Genomic DNA, 15734 nt, shown 5'->3' with positions numbered 1-15734 from the left:
TTACTTCTAAGTCCAAATTACTTAATATACCTTTCAAGGGGCAGTCTTTATTTGGGCCCGGTTTGAAAGAGATTATCGCTGACATTACAGGAGGTAAGGGCCACGCCCTACCTCAAGACAAAGCCAAAGCTAAGGCTAGACAGTCTAATTTTCGTCCCTTTCGGAACTTCAAAACAGGAGCAGCATCAATCTCCACTGCACCAAAACAGGAAGGAGCTGTTGCTCGTTACAGGCAAGGCTGGAAGCCTAACCAGTCCTGGAACAAGAGCAAGCAGGCCAGGAAACCTGCTGCTGCCCCAAAGACAGCATGAACCGAGAGCCCCCGATCCGGGACCGGATCTAGTGGGGGGCAGACTCTCTCTCTTCGCCCAGGCCTGGGCAAGAGATGTTCAGGATCCCTGGGCACTAGAGATCATATCTCAGGGATACCTTCTAGACTTCAAATTATCTCCCCCAAGAGGGAGATTTCATCTGTCAAGGTTGTCAACAAACCAGATAAAGAAAGAAGCGTTTCTACGCTGCGTACAAGATCTGTTAATAATGGGAGTGATCCATCCGGTTCCGCGGTCGGAACAAGGACAAGGGTTCTACTCAAACCTGTTTGTGGTTCCCAAAAAAGAGGGAATTTTCAGGCCAATCTTAGATTTAAAGATTCTAAACAAATTCCTAAGAGTTCCATCGTTCAAAATGGAAACTATTCGGACAATCTTACCCATGATCCAAGAGGGTCAGTACATGACCACAGTGGATTTAAAGGATGCTTACCTTCACATACCGATCCACAAAGATCATCACCGGTATCTAAGGTTTGCCTTCTTAGACAGGCACTACCAGTTTGTAGCTCTTCCATTCGGATTGGCTACGGCTCCAAGAATCTTCACAAAGGTTCTGGGTGCCCTTCTGGCGGTACTAAGACCGCGAGGGATTTCGGTAGCTCCATACCTAGACGACATTCTAATACAAGCTTCAAGCTTTCAAACTGCCAAGTCTCATACAGAGTTAGTTCTGGCATTTCTAAGGTCGCATGGATGGAAAGTGAACGAAAAGAAGAGTTCTCTTTTTCCTCTCACAAGAGTTCCATTCTTGGGGACTCTTATAGATTCTGTAGAAATGAAGATTTACCTGACAGAGGACAGGTTAACAAAGCTTCAAAATGCATGCCGTGTCCTTCATTCTATTCAACACCCGTCAGTAGCTCAATGCATGGAGGTGATCGGCTTAATGGTAGCGGCAATGGACATAGTACCTTTTGCACGCCTACACCTCAGACCTCTGCAATTATGCATGCTAAGTCAGTGGAATGGGGATTACTCAGATTTGTCCCCTACTCTGAATCTGAATCAAGAGACCAGAAATTCTCTTCTATGGTGGCTTCATCGGCCACACCTGTCCAGGGGGATGCCATTCAGCAGGCCAGACTGGACAATTGTAACAACAGACGCCAGCCTACTAGGTTGGGGCGCTGTCTGGAATTCTCTGAAGGCTCAGGGACTATGGAATCAGGAGGAGAGTCTCCTTCCAATAAACATTCTGGAATTGAGAGCAGTTCTCAATGCCCTTCTAGCTTGGCCCCAATTAACAACTCGGGGGTTCATCAGGTTTCAGTCGGACAACATCACGACTGTAGCTTACATCAACCATCAGGGAGGGACAAGAAGCTCCCTAGCAATGGTGGAAGTATCAAAGATAATTCGCTGGGCAGAGTCTCACTCTTGCCACCTGTCAGCAATCCACATCCCGGGAGTGGAGAACTGGGAGGCGGATTTCTTGAGTCGCCAGACTTTTCATCCGGGGGAGTGGGAACTTCATCCGGAGGTCTTTGCCCAAATACTTCGACGTTGGGGCAAACCAGAGATAGATCTCATGGCGTCTCGCCAGAACGCCAAACTTCCTCGCTACGGGTCCAGATCCAGGGATCCGGGAGCGGTTCTGATAGATGCTTTGACAGCACCTTGGAACTTCGGGATGGCTTATGTGTTTCCACCCTTTCCGCTGCTTCCTCGATTGATTGCCAAAATCAAGCAGGAGAGAGCATCAGTGATTCTAATAGCGCCTGCATGGCCACGCAGGACTTGGTATGCAGATCTAGTGGACATGTCATCCTGTCCGCCTTGGTCTCTACCTCTAAGACAGGACCTTCTGATACAGGGTCCATTCAAACATCAAAATCTAACTTCTCTGAAGCTGACTGCTTGGAAATTGAACGTTTGATTTTATCAAAACGTGGTTTTTCTGAGTCGGTTATTGATACCCTGATACAGGCTAGGAAGCCTGTTACCAGAAAGATTTACCATAAAATATGGCGTAAATACCTATACTGGTGCGAATCCAAACATTACTCCTGGAGTAAGGTTAGGATCTCTAGGATATTGTCTTTTCTACAAGAAGGGTTAGAAAAGGGTTTATCAGCTAGTTCATTAAAGGGACAGATTTCAGCTCTGTCCATCTTGTTACACAGGCGTCTGTCAGAAAATCCAGACGTCCAGGCTTTTTGTCAGGCTTTAGCTAGGATCAAGCCTGTGTTTAAAGCTGTTGCTCCGCCATGGAGTTTAAACTTAGTTCTTAACGTTTTACAGGGTGTTCCATTTGAACCCCTTCATTCCATTGATATAAAATTGTTATCTTGGAAAGTTCTGTTTTTAATGGCTATTTCCTCGGCTCGAAGAGTCTCTGAGTTATCAGCCTTACATTGTGATTCTCCTTATCTGATTTTTCACTCAGACAAGGTAGTTCTGCGTACTAAACCTGGGTTCTTACCTAAGGTGGTCACTAACAGGAATATCAATCAAGAGATTGTTGTTCCATCCTTGTGTCCAAATCCTTCTTCAAAGAAGGAACGTCTTCTACACAATCTGGATGTAGTTCGTGCCCTCAAGTTCTACTTGCAGGCAACTAAAGATTTTCGCCAAACTTCTTCCCTGTTTGTCGTTTATTCTGGACAGAGGAGAGGTCAAAAAGCTTCTGCTACCTCTCTCTCTTTTTGGCTTCGTAGCATAATACGTTTAGCCTATGAGACTGCTGGTCAGCAGCCTCCTGAAAGAATTACAGCTCACTCCACTAGAGCTGTGGCTTCCACTTGGGCCTTTAAGAATGAGGCCTCTGTTGAACAGATTTGCAAGGCTGCAACTTGGTCTTCGCTTCATACTTTTTCCAAATTTTACAAATTTGACACTTTTGCTTCTTCGGAGGCTATTTTTGGGAGAAAGGTTCTTCAGGCAGTGGTTCCTTCTATATAATGAGCCTGCCTATCCCTCCCGTCATCCGTGTACTTTTGCTTTGGTATTGGTATCCCAGAAGTAATGATGACCCGTGGACTGATCACACATAACAGAAGAAAACATAATTTATGCTTACCTGATAAATTCCTTTCTTCTGTTGTGTGATCAGTCCACGGCCCGCCCTGTTTTAAGGCAGGTAAATATCTTTTAAATTATACTCCAGTCACCACTTCACCCTTGGTTACTCCTTTCTCGTTGATTCTTGGTCGAATGACTGGGACTGACGTAGAGGGGAGGAGCTATATGCAGCTCTGCTGGGTGAATCCTCTTGCATTTCCTGTTGGGGAGGAGTTATATCCCAGAAGTAATGATGACCCGTGGACTGATCACACAACAGAAGAAAGGAATTTATCAGGTAAGCATAAATTATGTTATATATATATATATATATATATATATATATATATATATATATATATATATAAAAAATATATATATATTTATATATATATATTTATATATATATATTTATATATATATATTTATATATTTTTTTATAGGGATACAATAGGTAAAAAGCCAGTCTTTATTCAGTAGATAATAAAAACATAATCCTCATACAGCAACTTGGTAAAAACATGTTATATGAACAGGAACAGGGGGAACATCACCTCCTGTGACATCATATATATAATGTTTTGTGTTTTTTTTTTTTTGTTTTTTTTTTAATAGAAACTGAAACGTGGGTACAGCGCATAAACATTGCGGAGAAAGATGACCAGCACGAACAGGCAGTTGTCAAGCCTTTTATTGGAGAACTTAGTAAGTTTTTTTTTTTATTATTTTACGTTTTCCTGCACCCGCACCTGTTCCTTAATTGTCATTATATTATTACAGGTAGAAATCCCCAGATCTGGAATTCCAAAATACAGAATTATTCAGAAATCCAGACTTTTTCAGTAATATTTAAAAAAAAAAAAATTAAAAAAAAAAAACTTTTTCCCTGCGTCTTTGATTTATTTGTATTCTAAAATGCAAATGATAATCTATATTTAATACAACAAATATCATCTTCCAGTGCTTTACTATCTTCCTGATGTTGTTTTATATATATATATATATATATATAAGTATAAAAATTATGTAAAACTACCTTTAGGTTGCATGTATAAGCTGTGTTAAGAAATGCTAATATTGTCTAAATGACATAAGATGTTGTTTACACTTAGACCCAATTCATTCTCTATGCTGTCAATATACAAGTATTCCAAAATTGAAACAGTTTGAATAAAGTGTTCGGCACTTATATTAACATTATATGTAAAGAGCATCCAGATTCCGTATTGCTGGGGAAAATTAGTAGGTTTACACAATGTTAAAGGGACAGTCAACACCAAAATTGTTATTGATTAAAAAGATAGATGATGCCTTTTCTACCCATTCCCCAGCTTTGCACAACCAACATTGTTATATAATTATACTTTCTAACATTTAAACCTCTAAATTTCTGCCTGTTTTTAAACAACTACAGACAGCCTCTTATCACATGCATAATTCATGTGAGACTGCTAATTCATGTTAGCCATATAGCTAACATTGTGCTCTCTCCCGTGGAGTGGTGCACCACACTGCACTAATTGGCTGAAATGCAAGTTAATAGATAAATAGCCATGTGATAAGGGGGCTGTTAGAAGAGGCTTAGATACAAGGTAATCAAAAAGTATATTTCTATAACAGTGTTGGTTAGGCACAACTGGGGAATTGTAATAAAGGGATTATCTATCTTTTTAAACAATAAACATTTTGGAGTAGACTGTCCCTTTTAAGTATTCAAAGTAAAAAAAAATACAGAAAACAGACAAATTAACCCAAATTAACAGATTAGTCCCCTTTTCCATCCTTTATACAGATGTTAATCCATTAGAATCATTACTACATTTCATAGTGCCAGGAAATATTTTAATGCCTTAGATATTTAGAAATAGCTTACAGAAGCATAGCATTTGACGTCTGATAAGAACTATTAGCCCAATGAGCCTGTCCTAAATTTCCTAAACATGTGCAGGTATACAGGTAGCCCTCAGTTTACAACGGGGTTAGGTTCCAAAAGGAATGGTTGTAAATCAAAACCGTTGTAAATTGAAACCCAGTTTATAATGTAAGTCAATGAGAAGTAAGGGAGTTAGGTTCCAGGCCCCTCTTAAAATTGACATAAGTAACACCTAATACATTATTTTTAAAGCTTTGAAATGAAGACTTTAAATGCTAAACAGCATTATAAACCTAATTAAATAATCACACAACAGACTGTATCATGAAACTAAGTTTCATGAACAAAAACATTTTTTTACTTGCATTTTTCTGCAAACAGTTCTCTGCATTGTTAGCATGTTAGGTAATATTGGGTCTGCACCTATTCTATGCATTTCAATCTGGAGTGATTAATAGGTAGTTAGGCATCCTCACCTCAAGCAGCTGGACAGGAAGTTAATAGGGAAGTGGCTGCTAGATCTTGTTGCTTGAAAGCTGGTCTGCTCTGTGTACACAGATTAATTTCAGTCTGCTAAACTTGCATAACTTTGCTGCAACACAAGCGGACAGCTCCACCTACTGGCTATTTCTTCTATAAGGTACGACAAGTCCACGGATTCATCCTTTACTTGTGGGATATTATCCTCTTGCTAACAGGAAGTGGCAAAGTGCACCACAGCAGAGCTGTCTATATAGCTCCACCCCCAGTCATTCTCTTTGCCTACTCTAAGTACTAGGAAGGGTAAAGTGAAAGAGGTGATAAAATATTAGTTTTTAATTTCTTCAAGCAAGAGTTTTTTGTTTTAAATGGTACCGGTGTGTACTATTTACTCTCAGGCAGCAGATGGATGAAGACTTCTGCCTGGAGGATGATGATCTTAGCATTTGTAACGAAGATCCAGTGCTGTTCCCACAGAGGCTGAGGGGTACAAGAAACTTCAGTGTGAGGAACGTTTTCATGCTATATAGCAGTGAGGTATGTTCAGTCATTTTTTCTGGAGAGACTGTGTATTTCAGAAAGGCTGACAGTATCCCCATGAGGGTAAGTGTAAGCAGTAATCCTAAGAGATATAGAAAGGCATTACTAAGCTTGCATAAGGGGCTAATTAAAAAATGGTTGACACTGAGTTTTGAATGTTTGTGGGCAAACGTTTTATGAACTGGGAGTGCTGTTAACGTTTTGTGGGCAATAACGTTTTTTGGGCAACTTTATTGAGGGTACACTTGGCTTATTTTTTGGGTCTCAGACCCACATGGCTAGTTTAAAACCGCTCTGGTGCGGTTCTTTGAGGCTGTAGAGCAGTGATTTTTAACCTTTTTTTTGCCGTGGCACACTTTTTAAAAAAAAAAATCACACATTGTAGCCTAATACAGTATATATATATATATATATATATATATATATATATATATGTGTGTGTGTATATATATATATATATATATATATATGTGTATATATATATATACACACATACACACAAACATACTGTATATATTGTGCTGTTATGCCATGCCTCCTACAAACTATACGTGACATATTGACATTCATTCACAAACAATCATAATGATTGTCTGTGAATGAATGTCAATATGTCATGGTTGTAAATGATGTCTGCCTGATGAGCCTGTCACATACCTCCCTATATTTTAAAATTTGAAAGAGGGACACCACTGCACTGGGAATAAAAAAAACAAGCAAAGTTTAAAAAATATGTCACACTGTTGTCAGTCTGCCGCGGCACACCTGAGGATCTCTCACGGCACACTAGTGTGCCACGGCACACTGGTTGAAAAACACTGCTTTAGAGACATCGAGTGAGATGGGCGGGGCCTATTTTCGCGCCTCAGGTGCACAGTTGTTTTCACTCTGCAAGTAGCAAGCTCCAACTCCTGAGGGCCCTTGTGGATGTTTTGGGCCAAATCGAAGCTTTAACCCCATATTTGCAATCCCTGAGGGCAGGTAGGCGCCACAGCAGGGCTGTGGCAAGGTGCTGGGGTTGTTTTTTTCCAGATTTAGGCCTTATTTCAATCCGGTTTGCTCAATAAAGGGTTAAAAGTTAAATTTTCTTGTGGGGCAAACTTAACTACACTTATTGAGTCTGCTATCAAACATTTGAAAAATTTGGTGCATTTTAAAGCAGTTTTGCAGAGCGTGTATGCTTTTTTTCTCTTAGACGCAGTACCGTTTTTTAAGATTGTTATTTTTTTTCACTAAATAAAGTGTTTTCATGCTTGTTTGTAGTCATTACTAGCCTGTTCAACATGTCTGACATTGAGGAAAGTCATTGTTCAATATGTTTAGGAGCCATTGTGGAACCCCCACTTAGAATGTATCCCTCATGCACTGAAAGGTCAATGAATTGCAAAGAACATATTTTAGCTACTAAAAGTATGTTGCATGGTGATTCTCAGTCAGAAGGGAATCAGGTTATACTACCCTCATAGATTTTTTTTCTAAGCTGCCTGGGTTGCAGGGGAAGTGCAGTAGGTCTGGTGTGAGAACAAATTCTGAGCCCTCTGACGCTTTATTAGCCATATCCGATGTACCCTCACAATCTTCTGAGTTGGGGGTGAGGGATTTGCTGTCTGAGGGAGAGATTTCTGATTCAGGAAAGATGTTCCCTCAGACAGACTCAGATATGACGGCTTTTAAATTTAAACTAGAACACCTCTGCTTATTGTAGAATTAGGGCTCTCAAGCTAGCTAATTCTTTCATTACAGATGCCGTTTTTCAACTGGCTAAATTAGCGGCAAAGAATTCAGGTTTTGCCATTTTAGAGCGTTATGGCTTAAGTCCTGGTCTGCTGATGTTTTATCAAAATCTAAGCTTTTAGCCATCCCTTTCAAGGGTAAGACCCTATTCGGGCCTGAACTGAAAGAGATCATTTCAGACATCACTGGAGGGAAAGGCCATGCCCTTCCTCAGGATAAGACAAATAAGATAAGGACCAAACAAAATAATTTTCGTTCCTTTCGAAGCTTCAAAGGTGGTCCCTCTACCTCTTCCCCTGCTGCAAAGCAAGAGGGGAATTTTGCCCAATCCAAGTCAGTCTGGAGACCTAACCAGACATGGAACAAAAGTAAACAGGCCAAGAAGCCCGCTGCTGCCACCAAGACAGCATGAAGGGGTAGCCCCCGATCTGGGACCGGATCTATTATGGGGCAGACTTTCTTTCTTTGCTCAGGCTTGGGCAAGAGACGTTCAGGACTCCTGGGCTTTAGAACTCGTAACCCAGGGGTATCTTCTAGATTTCAAAGATTCTCCTCCAAGGGGGAGATTCCATCTTTCTCAATTGTCTGTAAACCAGACAAAAAGAGAGGCGTTCTTACACTGTGTAGAAGACCTATATACCATTTGAGTAATCTGACCAGTTCAGAAAACAGAACAGGGGCAGGGGTTCTACTCCAATCTGTTTGTGGTTCCTAAAAAAGAGGGAACCTTCAAACCAATTTAGATCTCAAGATCCTAAACAAATTTCTCAGAGTCCCATCCTTCAAGATGGAGACCATTCGGACTATATTACCAATGATCCAGGAGGGTCAATATATGACCACCGTGGACTTAAAGGATGCGTATCTACACATCCCTATCCACAAAGATCATAACCAGTTCCTCAGGTTCGCCTTTCTGGACAAGCATTACCAGTTTGTGGCTATTCCCTTCGGGTTGGCCACAGCTCCCAGAATTTTCACAAAGGTGCTAGGGTCCCTTCTGGCTGTTCTACGGCCGCAGGGCATAGCAGTGGCGCCTTATCTGGACGATATCTTAATTCAGGCGTCGACTTACCAACTAGCCAAATATCACACAGACATCGTGTTGGCTTTTCTAAGATCTCACGGGTGGAAGGTGAACGTAAAAAAGAGTTCACTTATCCCTCTCACAAGAGTTCCATTCCTGGGAACTCTGATAGATTTGGTGGACATGAAAATTTTTCTGACGGAGGTCAGGAAATCAAAGATTTTAACCACCTGCCGAGCTCTTCATTCCATTCCTCAGCCGTCAGTGGCTCAGTGTATGGAGGTAATCGGTCTAATGGTAGCGGCAATGGACATAGTTCCGTTTGCTCACTTGCATCTCAGACCACTGCAACTATGCATGCTCAATCACTGGAATGGGGATTATGCAGATTTATCGCCTCAGATAAATCTGGATCAAGAGACCAGAGACTCTCTTCTTTGGTGGTTGTCACAGGATCATCTGTCCCAGGGAATGTGTTTCTGCAGGCCAGCGTGAGTCATAGTGACGACAGACGCCAGCCTTTTGGCCTGGGGTGCAGTCTGGAATTCCCTGAAAGCACAGGGTTTGTGGACTCAGGAGGAGGCTCTCCTCCCGATAAATATTCTAGAACTGAGAGCGATCTTCAACGCGCTTCAGGCGTGGCCTCAGCTGGCTTCGGCCAGATTCATACGATTCCAGTCGGACAATATCACGACTGTAGCATATATCAATCATCAGGGGGGAACAAAGAGTTCTCTAGTGATGATAGAGGTTACCAAAATAATTTGATGGGCAGAGACTCACTCTTGCCATCTATCCGCAATCTATATCCCAGGAGTGGAGAACTGGGAAGCGGATTTTCTAAGTCGTCAGACTTTTCATCTGGGGGAGTGGGAACTCCATCCAGAGGTGTTTGCACAATTGATTCAGCAATGGGGCACACCAGAATTGGATCTGATGGTGTCTCATCAGAACGCCAAATTTCCTTGTTACGGATCCAGGTCAAGGGATCTAGCAGTACCCTGGTCGTTCAACCTGGCTTATGTGTTTCGACCATTTCCTCTCCTTCCTCGTTTGATTGCCAGAATCAAACAGGAGAGAGCCTTGGTGATTTTGATAGCACCTGCGTGGCCACGCAGGACTTGGTATGCAGACCTGGTGGACATGTCATCTCTTCCACCATGGACTCTGCCACTGAGACAGGACCTTTTGATTCAAGGTCCGTTCCAGCATCCAAATTTAGTTTCTCTACGGCTGACTGCTTGGAGATTGAACGCTTGGTTTTATCCAATCGGGGTTTCTCTGAGTCGGTCATAGATACCTTGATTCAGGCTCAAAAGCCTGTCACTAGGAAAATTTATCATAAGATATGGCGTAAATATGGAGTAAGATCAGGATTCCTAGGATTTTGTCCTTTCTCCAAGAAGGATTGGAGAAGGGGCTATCAGTGAGTTCCTTAAAGGGACAGATATCTGCTTTATCAATTCTACTGCACAAGCGTCTGGCAGATGTTCCAGACGTTCAGTCGTTCTGTCAGGCTTTAGTTAGAATCAAGCCTGTGTTTAAACCTGTTGCTCCGCCATGGAGTTTGAATTTAGTTCTTAAAGTTCTTCAAAGGGTTCCGTTTTAACCTATTCATTCCATAGATATTAAGCTTCTATCTTGGAAAGTTCTGTTTTTAGTTGCTATCTCTTCGGCTCGGAGAGTTTCTGAACTATCTGCATTGCAATGCGACTCGCCTTATCTGGTTTTCCATGCTGATAAGGTGGTTTTGCGTACCAAACCTGGATTCCTTCCTAAGGTTGTTAATAATAGGAATATCAATCAGGAAATTGTTGTTCCTTCACTGTGTCCTAATCCTTCCTCTAAAAAGGAGCGTCTGTTGCACAACTTGGACGTGGTTCGTGCTTTGAAGTTTTACTTGCAAGCAACCAAAGATTTCCGTCAAACATCTTTTTTGTTTGTTGTCTATTCTGGAAAACGCAGAGGTCAAGAAGCTATGGCTACCTCTCTTTCTTTTTGGCTGAGAAGCATCATCCGTTTGGCATATGATACTGCTGGACAGCAGCCTCCTGAAAGGATTACAGCTCACTCTACTAGAGTGGTGGCTTCCAAATGGGCTTTTAAAAATGATGCTTCTGTTGAACAGATTTGTAAGGCTGCGATTTGGTCTTCGCTTCATACCTTTTACAAATTTTACAAATTTGATACTTTTGCTTCTTCAGAGGCTATTTTTGGAAGAAAAGTTCTTCAAGCAGTGGTGCCTTCTGTTTAACCATCTGTCTTGTCCCTCCCGTTCATCCGTGTCCTGTAGCTTTGGTATTGTATCCCACAAGTAAAGGATGAATCCGTGGACTCGTTGTACCTTATAGAAGAAAAGTAAATTTATGCTTACCTGATAAATTACTTTCTTCTATGGTACGACGAGTCCACGGCCCGCCCTGTCATTTTAAGACAGATTATATTTTTTTTTATTTTAAACTTCAGTTACCTCTGCACCTTTTAGTTTCTCCTTTTTCTTCCTGTACCTTCGGTCGAATGACTGGGGGGTTGAGCTAAGGGAGGAGCTATATAGACAGCTCTGCTGTGGTGCTCTTTGCCACTTCCTGTTAGAAGGATAATATCCCGCAAGTAAAGGATGAATCCGTGGACTCGTCGTACCATAGAAGAAATTAATTTATCAGGTAAGCATAAATTTACTTTTTAATTAGTGCATTGCTTTTCAATGCTTTTCAATAGCAGTCACATGACTGAAAAAAGGTTGTTATTCTGAAATGGTGCATATTGAACCGGCGTAAACCGAGGGCCATCTGTACTTAACTTTACAGCGCTTCACTTTACAGAGCTTTCTGGAGCTGAAGTTAAACCTCCAAGGATTTTGAAACAGTGTTGTACTCATCATGAGATTGCGAGAAAGGTGACTGGCACCATTTTGTTATGTTTGCAGCATAACAGTGCAATCTGTGTCTCAGTGTTGTAGTCTGGCAAATGTTACTACAGTAATTGTCACTATTTTACAGGTACAGTATTTATTAAATACTAATTGAATACTGTACTGTGCTAGTGTTAAACTAAACTTAGTGCTATTGCACCCATAATATATGTTAGTTCAAACATGTTTTTAGACACACTGTCAAGTGAAAAGAAAGCTAAAACTGCCTTGTTTCACTTTAAAGCGGAGCTCCGGTCCCTAACCCGCTGCATGAGCGAGGCATACCTGTATTTAGTTCCTAGGATAGCGTTATGCTTATCCCAGGCATTCTTGAGTATTTGTCCTTAGCTCCCCTAATGGAATTTTTTTCCATGAATCAACCACCCTATCAGTGAAGAAGTTCTTCCACAAATGAATCCCGAATCTACTGCACTTCAGCTTGAGATCATGACCCCTTGTTCTGGTGGTGTTCTTTTTGTGAGAAATACTTACAGCCTCAGCTTTATTAAGCCCCTAATGCACTTCAAAGTTTCTATCATATCAGTGCATGTGGGTTTTTTTTTTTATAAATATGATAATGATTTAGTAATAATGTATTTAGTGCAAAAAAAAAAAATCAATGACTTTGGCTCGCAACTGTAATATATCTATATACCGTATGTAAATGTGTGTGTGTGTGTATATATATATATATTCATAGATTTCCTACTCTTAACACTGCATTGAAATGAACATCAATAACTTAGAGCCAATTTAAGATAGTGATAAAAAAATTAAAATACTTTGTCTAACTTTATGACAGATCGTTAACAAAAAAGCCAAGAGCAGGCAAATGGCAAACAGATGCAGTATACAAAAATATCATAGGGTTTGCATATCAGCTGTCACTTTACCAATATGTAACATTTTTGTCCGCTGCCCCCAAGCCCTGACCTTTCTGAATTTCTTATTGCAGAATAGATTTATGTAGATTCAACAACACCTTTGGCGAATTCACTTCTATAACAAGTTCAAGATGTTGTAAAGGAAGCAGGGCTCTGTACACAGACTGCCAAACACTGGCCACCTGTTACACGGCCGTCATTATTCCATATTTAAAGACCCCTATTTTATGTCATGTTACATTTATTTTACTTGTCAACAAAAACATGAAGGTTCAGTTTCTGGCCAATTGCTCTTTATTGTTTCACTGACTTTGTAAAGCACACCAAAATGTTTTTATTTTTAAACTCCTGTGACCAAAATGACTTTAATTAAAAAAAAAAAAAAAAAAAAAAATTGGTCAAAATGGAACTTAAAGGGACACAGACCCAAAATATTTCTTTCATGATTCAGATAGAGCAACAATTTTAAGCAACTTTCTAATTTACTCCAATTATCAATTTGTATTCGTTCTCTTGGTATCGATTGTAAGCTTAGGAGCCGGCCCATTTTTTGTTCAGCACCTGGGTAGCGCTTGCTGATTTGTTTTTACATTTAGCCACCAAATCGGCAAGCGCTACCCAGGTGCTGAACCAAAAATGGGCCGGCTCCTAAGCTTATATTCTTGCATTTTCAAATAGATACCAAGAGAACGAAGAAAAATTGATAATAGAAGTAAATTAGAAAGTTGCTTAAAATTGCATGCTCTATCTGAATCATGAAAGTTTAATTTTGAATAGACTATTTCTTTAACCCCTTAATGACCGGACCATTTTTCAATTTTCTTACCCTTAATGACAATGGCTATTTTTACATTTCTGCAGTGTTTGTGTTTAGCTGTAATTTCTTCTGTTATGTGTGATCAGTCCACGGGTCATCATTACTTCTGGGATATAACTCCTCCCCAACAGGAAATGCAAGAGGATTCACCCAGCAGAGCTGCATATAGCTCCTCCCCTCTACGTCAGTCCCAGTCATTCTCTTGCACCCAACGACTAGATAGGATGTGTGAGAGGACTATGGTGATTATACTTAGTTTTTATGACTTCAATCAAAAGTTTGTTATTTTACAATAGCACCGGAGCGTGTTATTACTTCTCTGGCAGAGTTTGAGGAAGAATCTACCAGAGTTTTTTTACTATGATTTTAACCGGAGTAGTTAAGATCATATTGCTGTTCTCGGCCATCTGAGGGAGGTAAAAGCTTCAGATCAGGGGACAGCGGGCAGATGAATCTGCATTGAGGTATGTAGCAGTTTTTATTTTCTGAATGGAATTGATGAGAAAATCCTGCCATACCGTTATAATGACATGTATGTATACACTTCAGTATTCTGGGGATGGTATTTCACCGGAACTACTCTGTTAAAAGTCACTAATCCTTTTAATAAGTATTTATCATGTTAAACGTTTTTGCTGGAATGTAGAATCGTTTACATTTCTGAGGTACTGAGTGAATAAATATTTGGGCATTATTTTCCACTTGGCAGTTGTTTGGTTTTAATTGTGACAGTTTCGTTTCTCTTCACTGCTGTGTGTGAGGGGGAGGGGCCGTTTTTGGCGCTCTTTGCTACGCATCAAAAAATTCCAGTCAGTTACTCTTATATTTCCTGCATGATCCGGTTCATCTCTGACAGATCTCAGGGGTCTTCAAACTTCTTTGGAGGGAGGTAGATTCTCTCAGCAGAGCTGTGAGAATTTTATATTGACTGTGAATAAAAACGTTGCTCTGTAATTTTTATGTCAAATTTAATTATTGTTATTTTTCTAATGGGAACAAACCTTTGCTAAAAGTTGTGTTGTTTTAAAGTTTGATGCTATAACTGTTTTTTCAGTTCATTATTTCAACTGTCATTTAATCATTTAATCGTTTAGTACCTCTTTGAGGCACAGTACGTTTTTGCTAAAAAAAGATTATAACCAAGTTGCAAGTTTATTGCTAGTGTGTTAAACATGTCTGACTCAGAGGAAGATATCTGTGTCATTTGTTCCAATGCCAAGGTGGAGCCCAATAGAAATTTATGTACTAACTGTATTGATGCTACTTTAAATAAAAGTCAATCTGTACAATTTGAACAAATTTCACCAAACAGCGAGGGGAGAGTTATGCCGACTAACTCGCCTCACGCGGCAGTACCTGCATCTCCCGCCCGGGAGGTGCGTGATATTATGGCGCCTAGTACATCTGGGCGGCCATTACAGATAACATTACAAGATATGGCTACTGTTATGACTGAAGTTTTGTCTAAATTACCAGAACTAAGAGGCAAGCGTGATCACTCTGGGGTGAGAACAGAGTGCGCTGACAATACTAGGGCCATGTCTGATACTGCGTCACAGCTTGCAGAGCATGAGGACGGAGAGCTTCATTCTGTAGGTGACGGTTCTGATCCAAACAGATTGGATTCAGATATTTCAAATTTTAAATTTAAATTGGAGAACCTCCGTGTATTACTAGGGGAGGTCTTAGCAGCTCTCAATGATTGTAACACCGTTGCAATACCAGAGAAACTGTGTAGGTTGGATAAATACTTTGCGGTACCGGCGAGTACTGACGTTTTTCCTATACCTAAGAGACTAACTGAAATTGTTACTAAGGAGTGGGATAGACCCGGTGTGCCGTTCTCACCCCCTCCAATATTTAGAAAGATGTTTCCAATAGACACCACCACTCGGGACTTATGGCAAACGGTCCCTAAGGTGGAGGGAGCAGTTTCTACTTTAGCTAAGCGTACCACTATCCCGGTGGAGGATAGCTGTGCTTTTTCAGATCCAATGGATAAAAAATTAGAGGGTTACCTTAAGAAAATGTTTGTTCAACAAGGTTTTATATTGCAACCCCTTGCATGTATCGCGCCGATTACGGCTGCGGCAGCATTTTGGATTGAGTCTCTGGAAGAGAACCTTAGTTCAT

At 40.6% G+C, this 15734-nt stretch overlaps 1 protein-coding gene across 1 annotated transcript in view; it reads left to right on the top strand.

The window, feature by feature from the left end:
- Window positions 1-15734, top strand: part of KIF18A (kinesin family member 18A) — a 442588-nt gene that overhangs the window by 397677 nt on the left and 29177 nt on the right. The window contains exon 13 of the mRNA XM_053720394.1: window positions 3951-4040. Within this exon, the coding sequence (XP_053576369.1) occupies window positions 3951-4040 (90 nt within the window). The remainder of the gene's footprint in view (window positions 1-3950; window positions 4041-15734) is intronic.

This window comes from Bombina bombina, chromosome 7 (assembly GCF_027579735.1).
Source record: "Bombina bombina isolate aBomBom1 chromosome 7, aBomBom1.pri, whole genome shotgun sequence".
In the NCBI taxonomy this organism is placed as follows: domain Eukaryota; kingdom Metazoa; phylum Chordata; class Amphibia; order Anura; family Bombinatoridae; genus Bombina; species Bombina bombina.
Note: the sequence above shows the minus strand (reverse complement) of the source record. Positions and strands in the feature narration are given on the sequence as shown.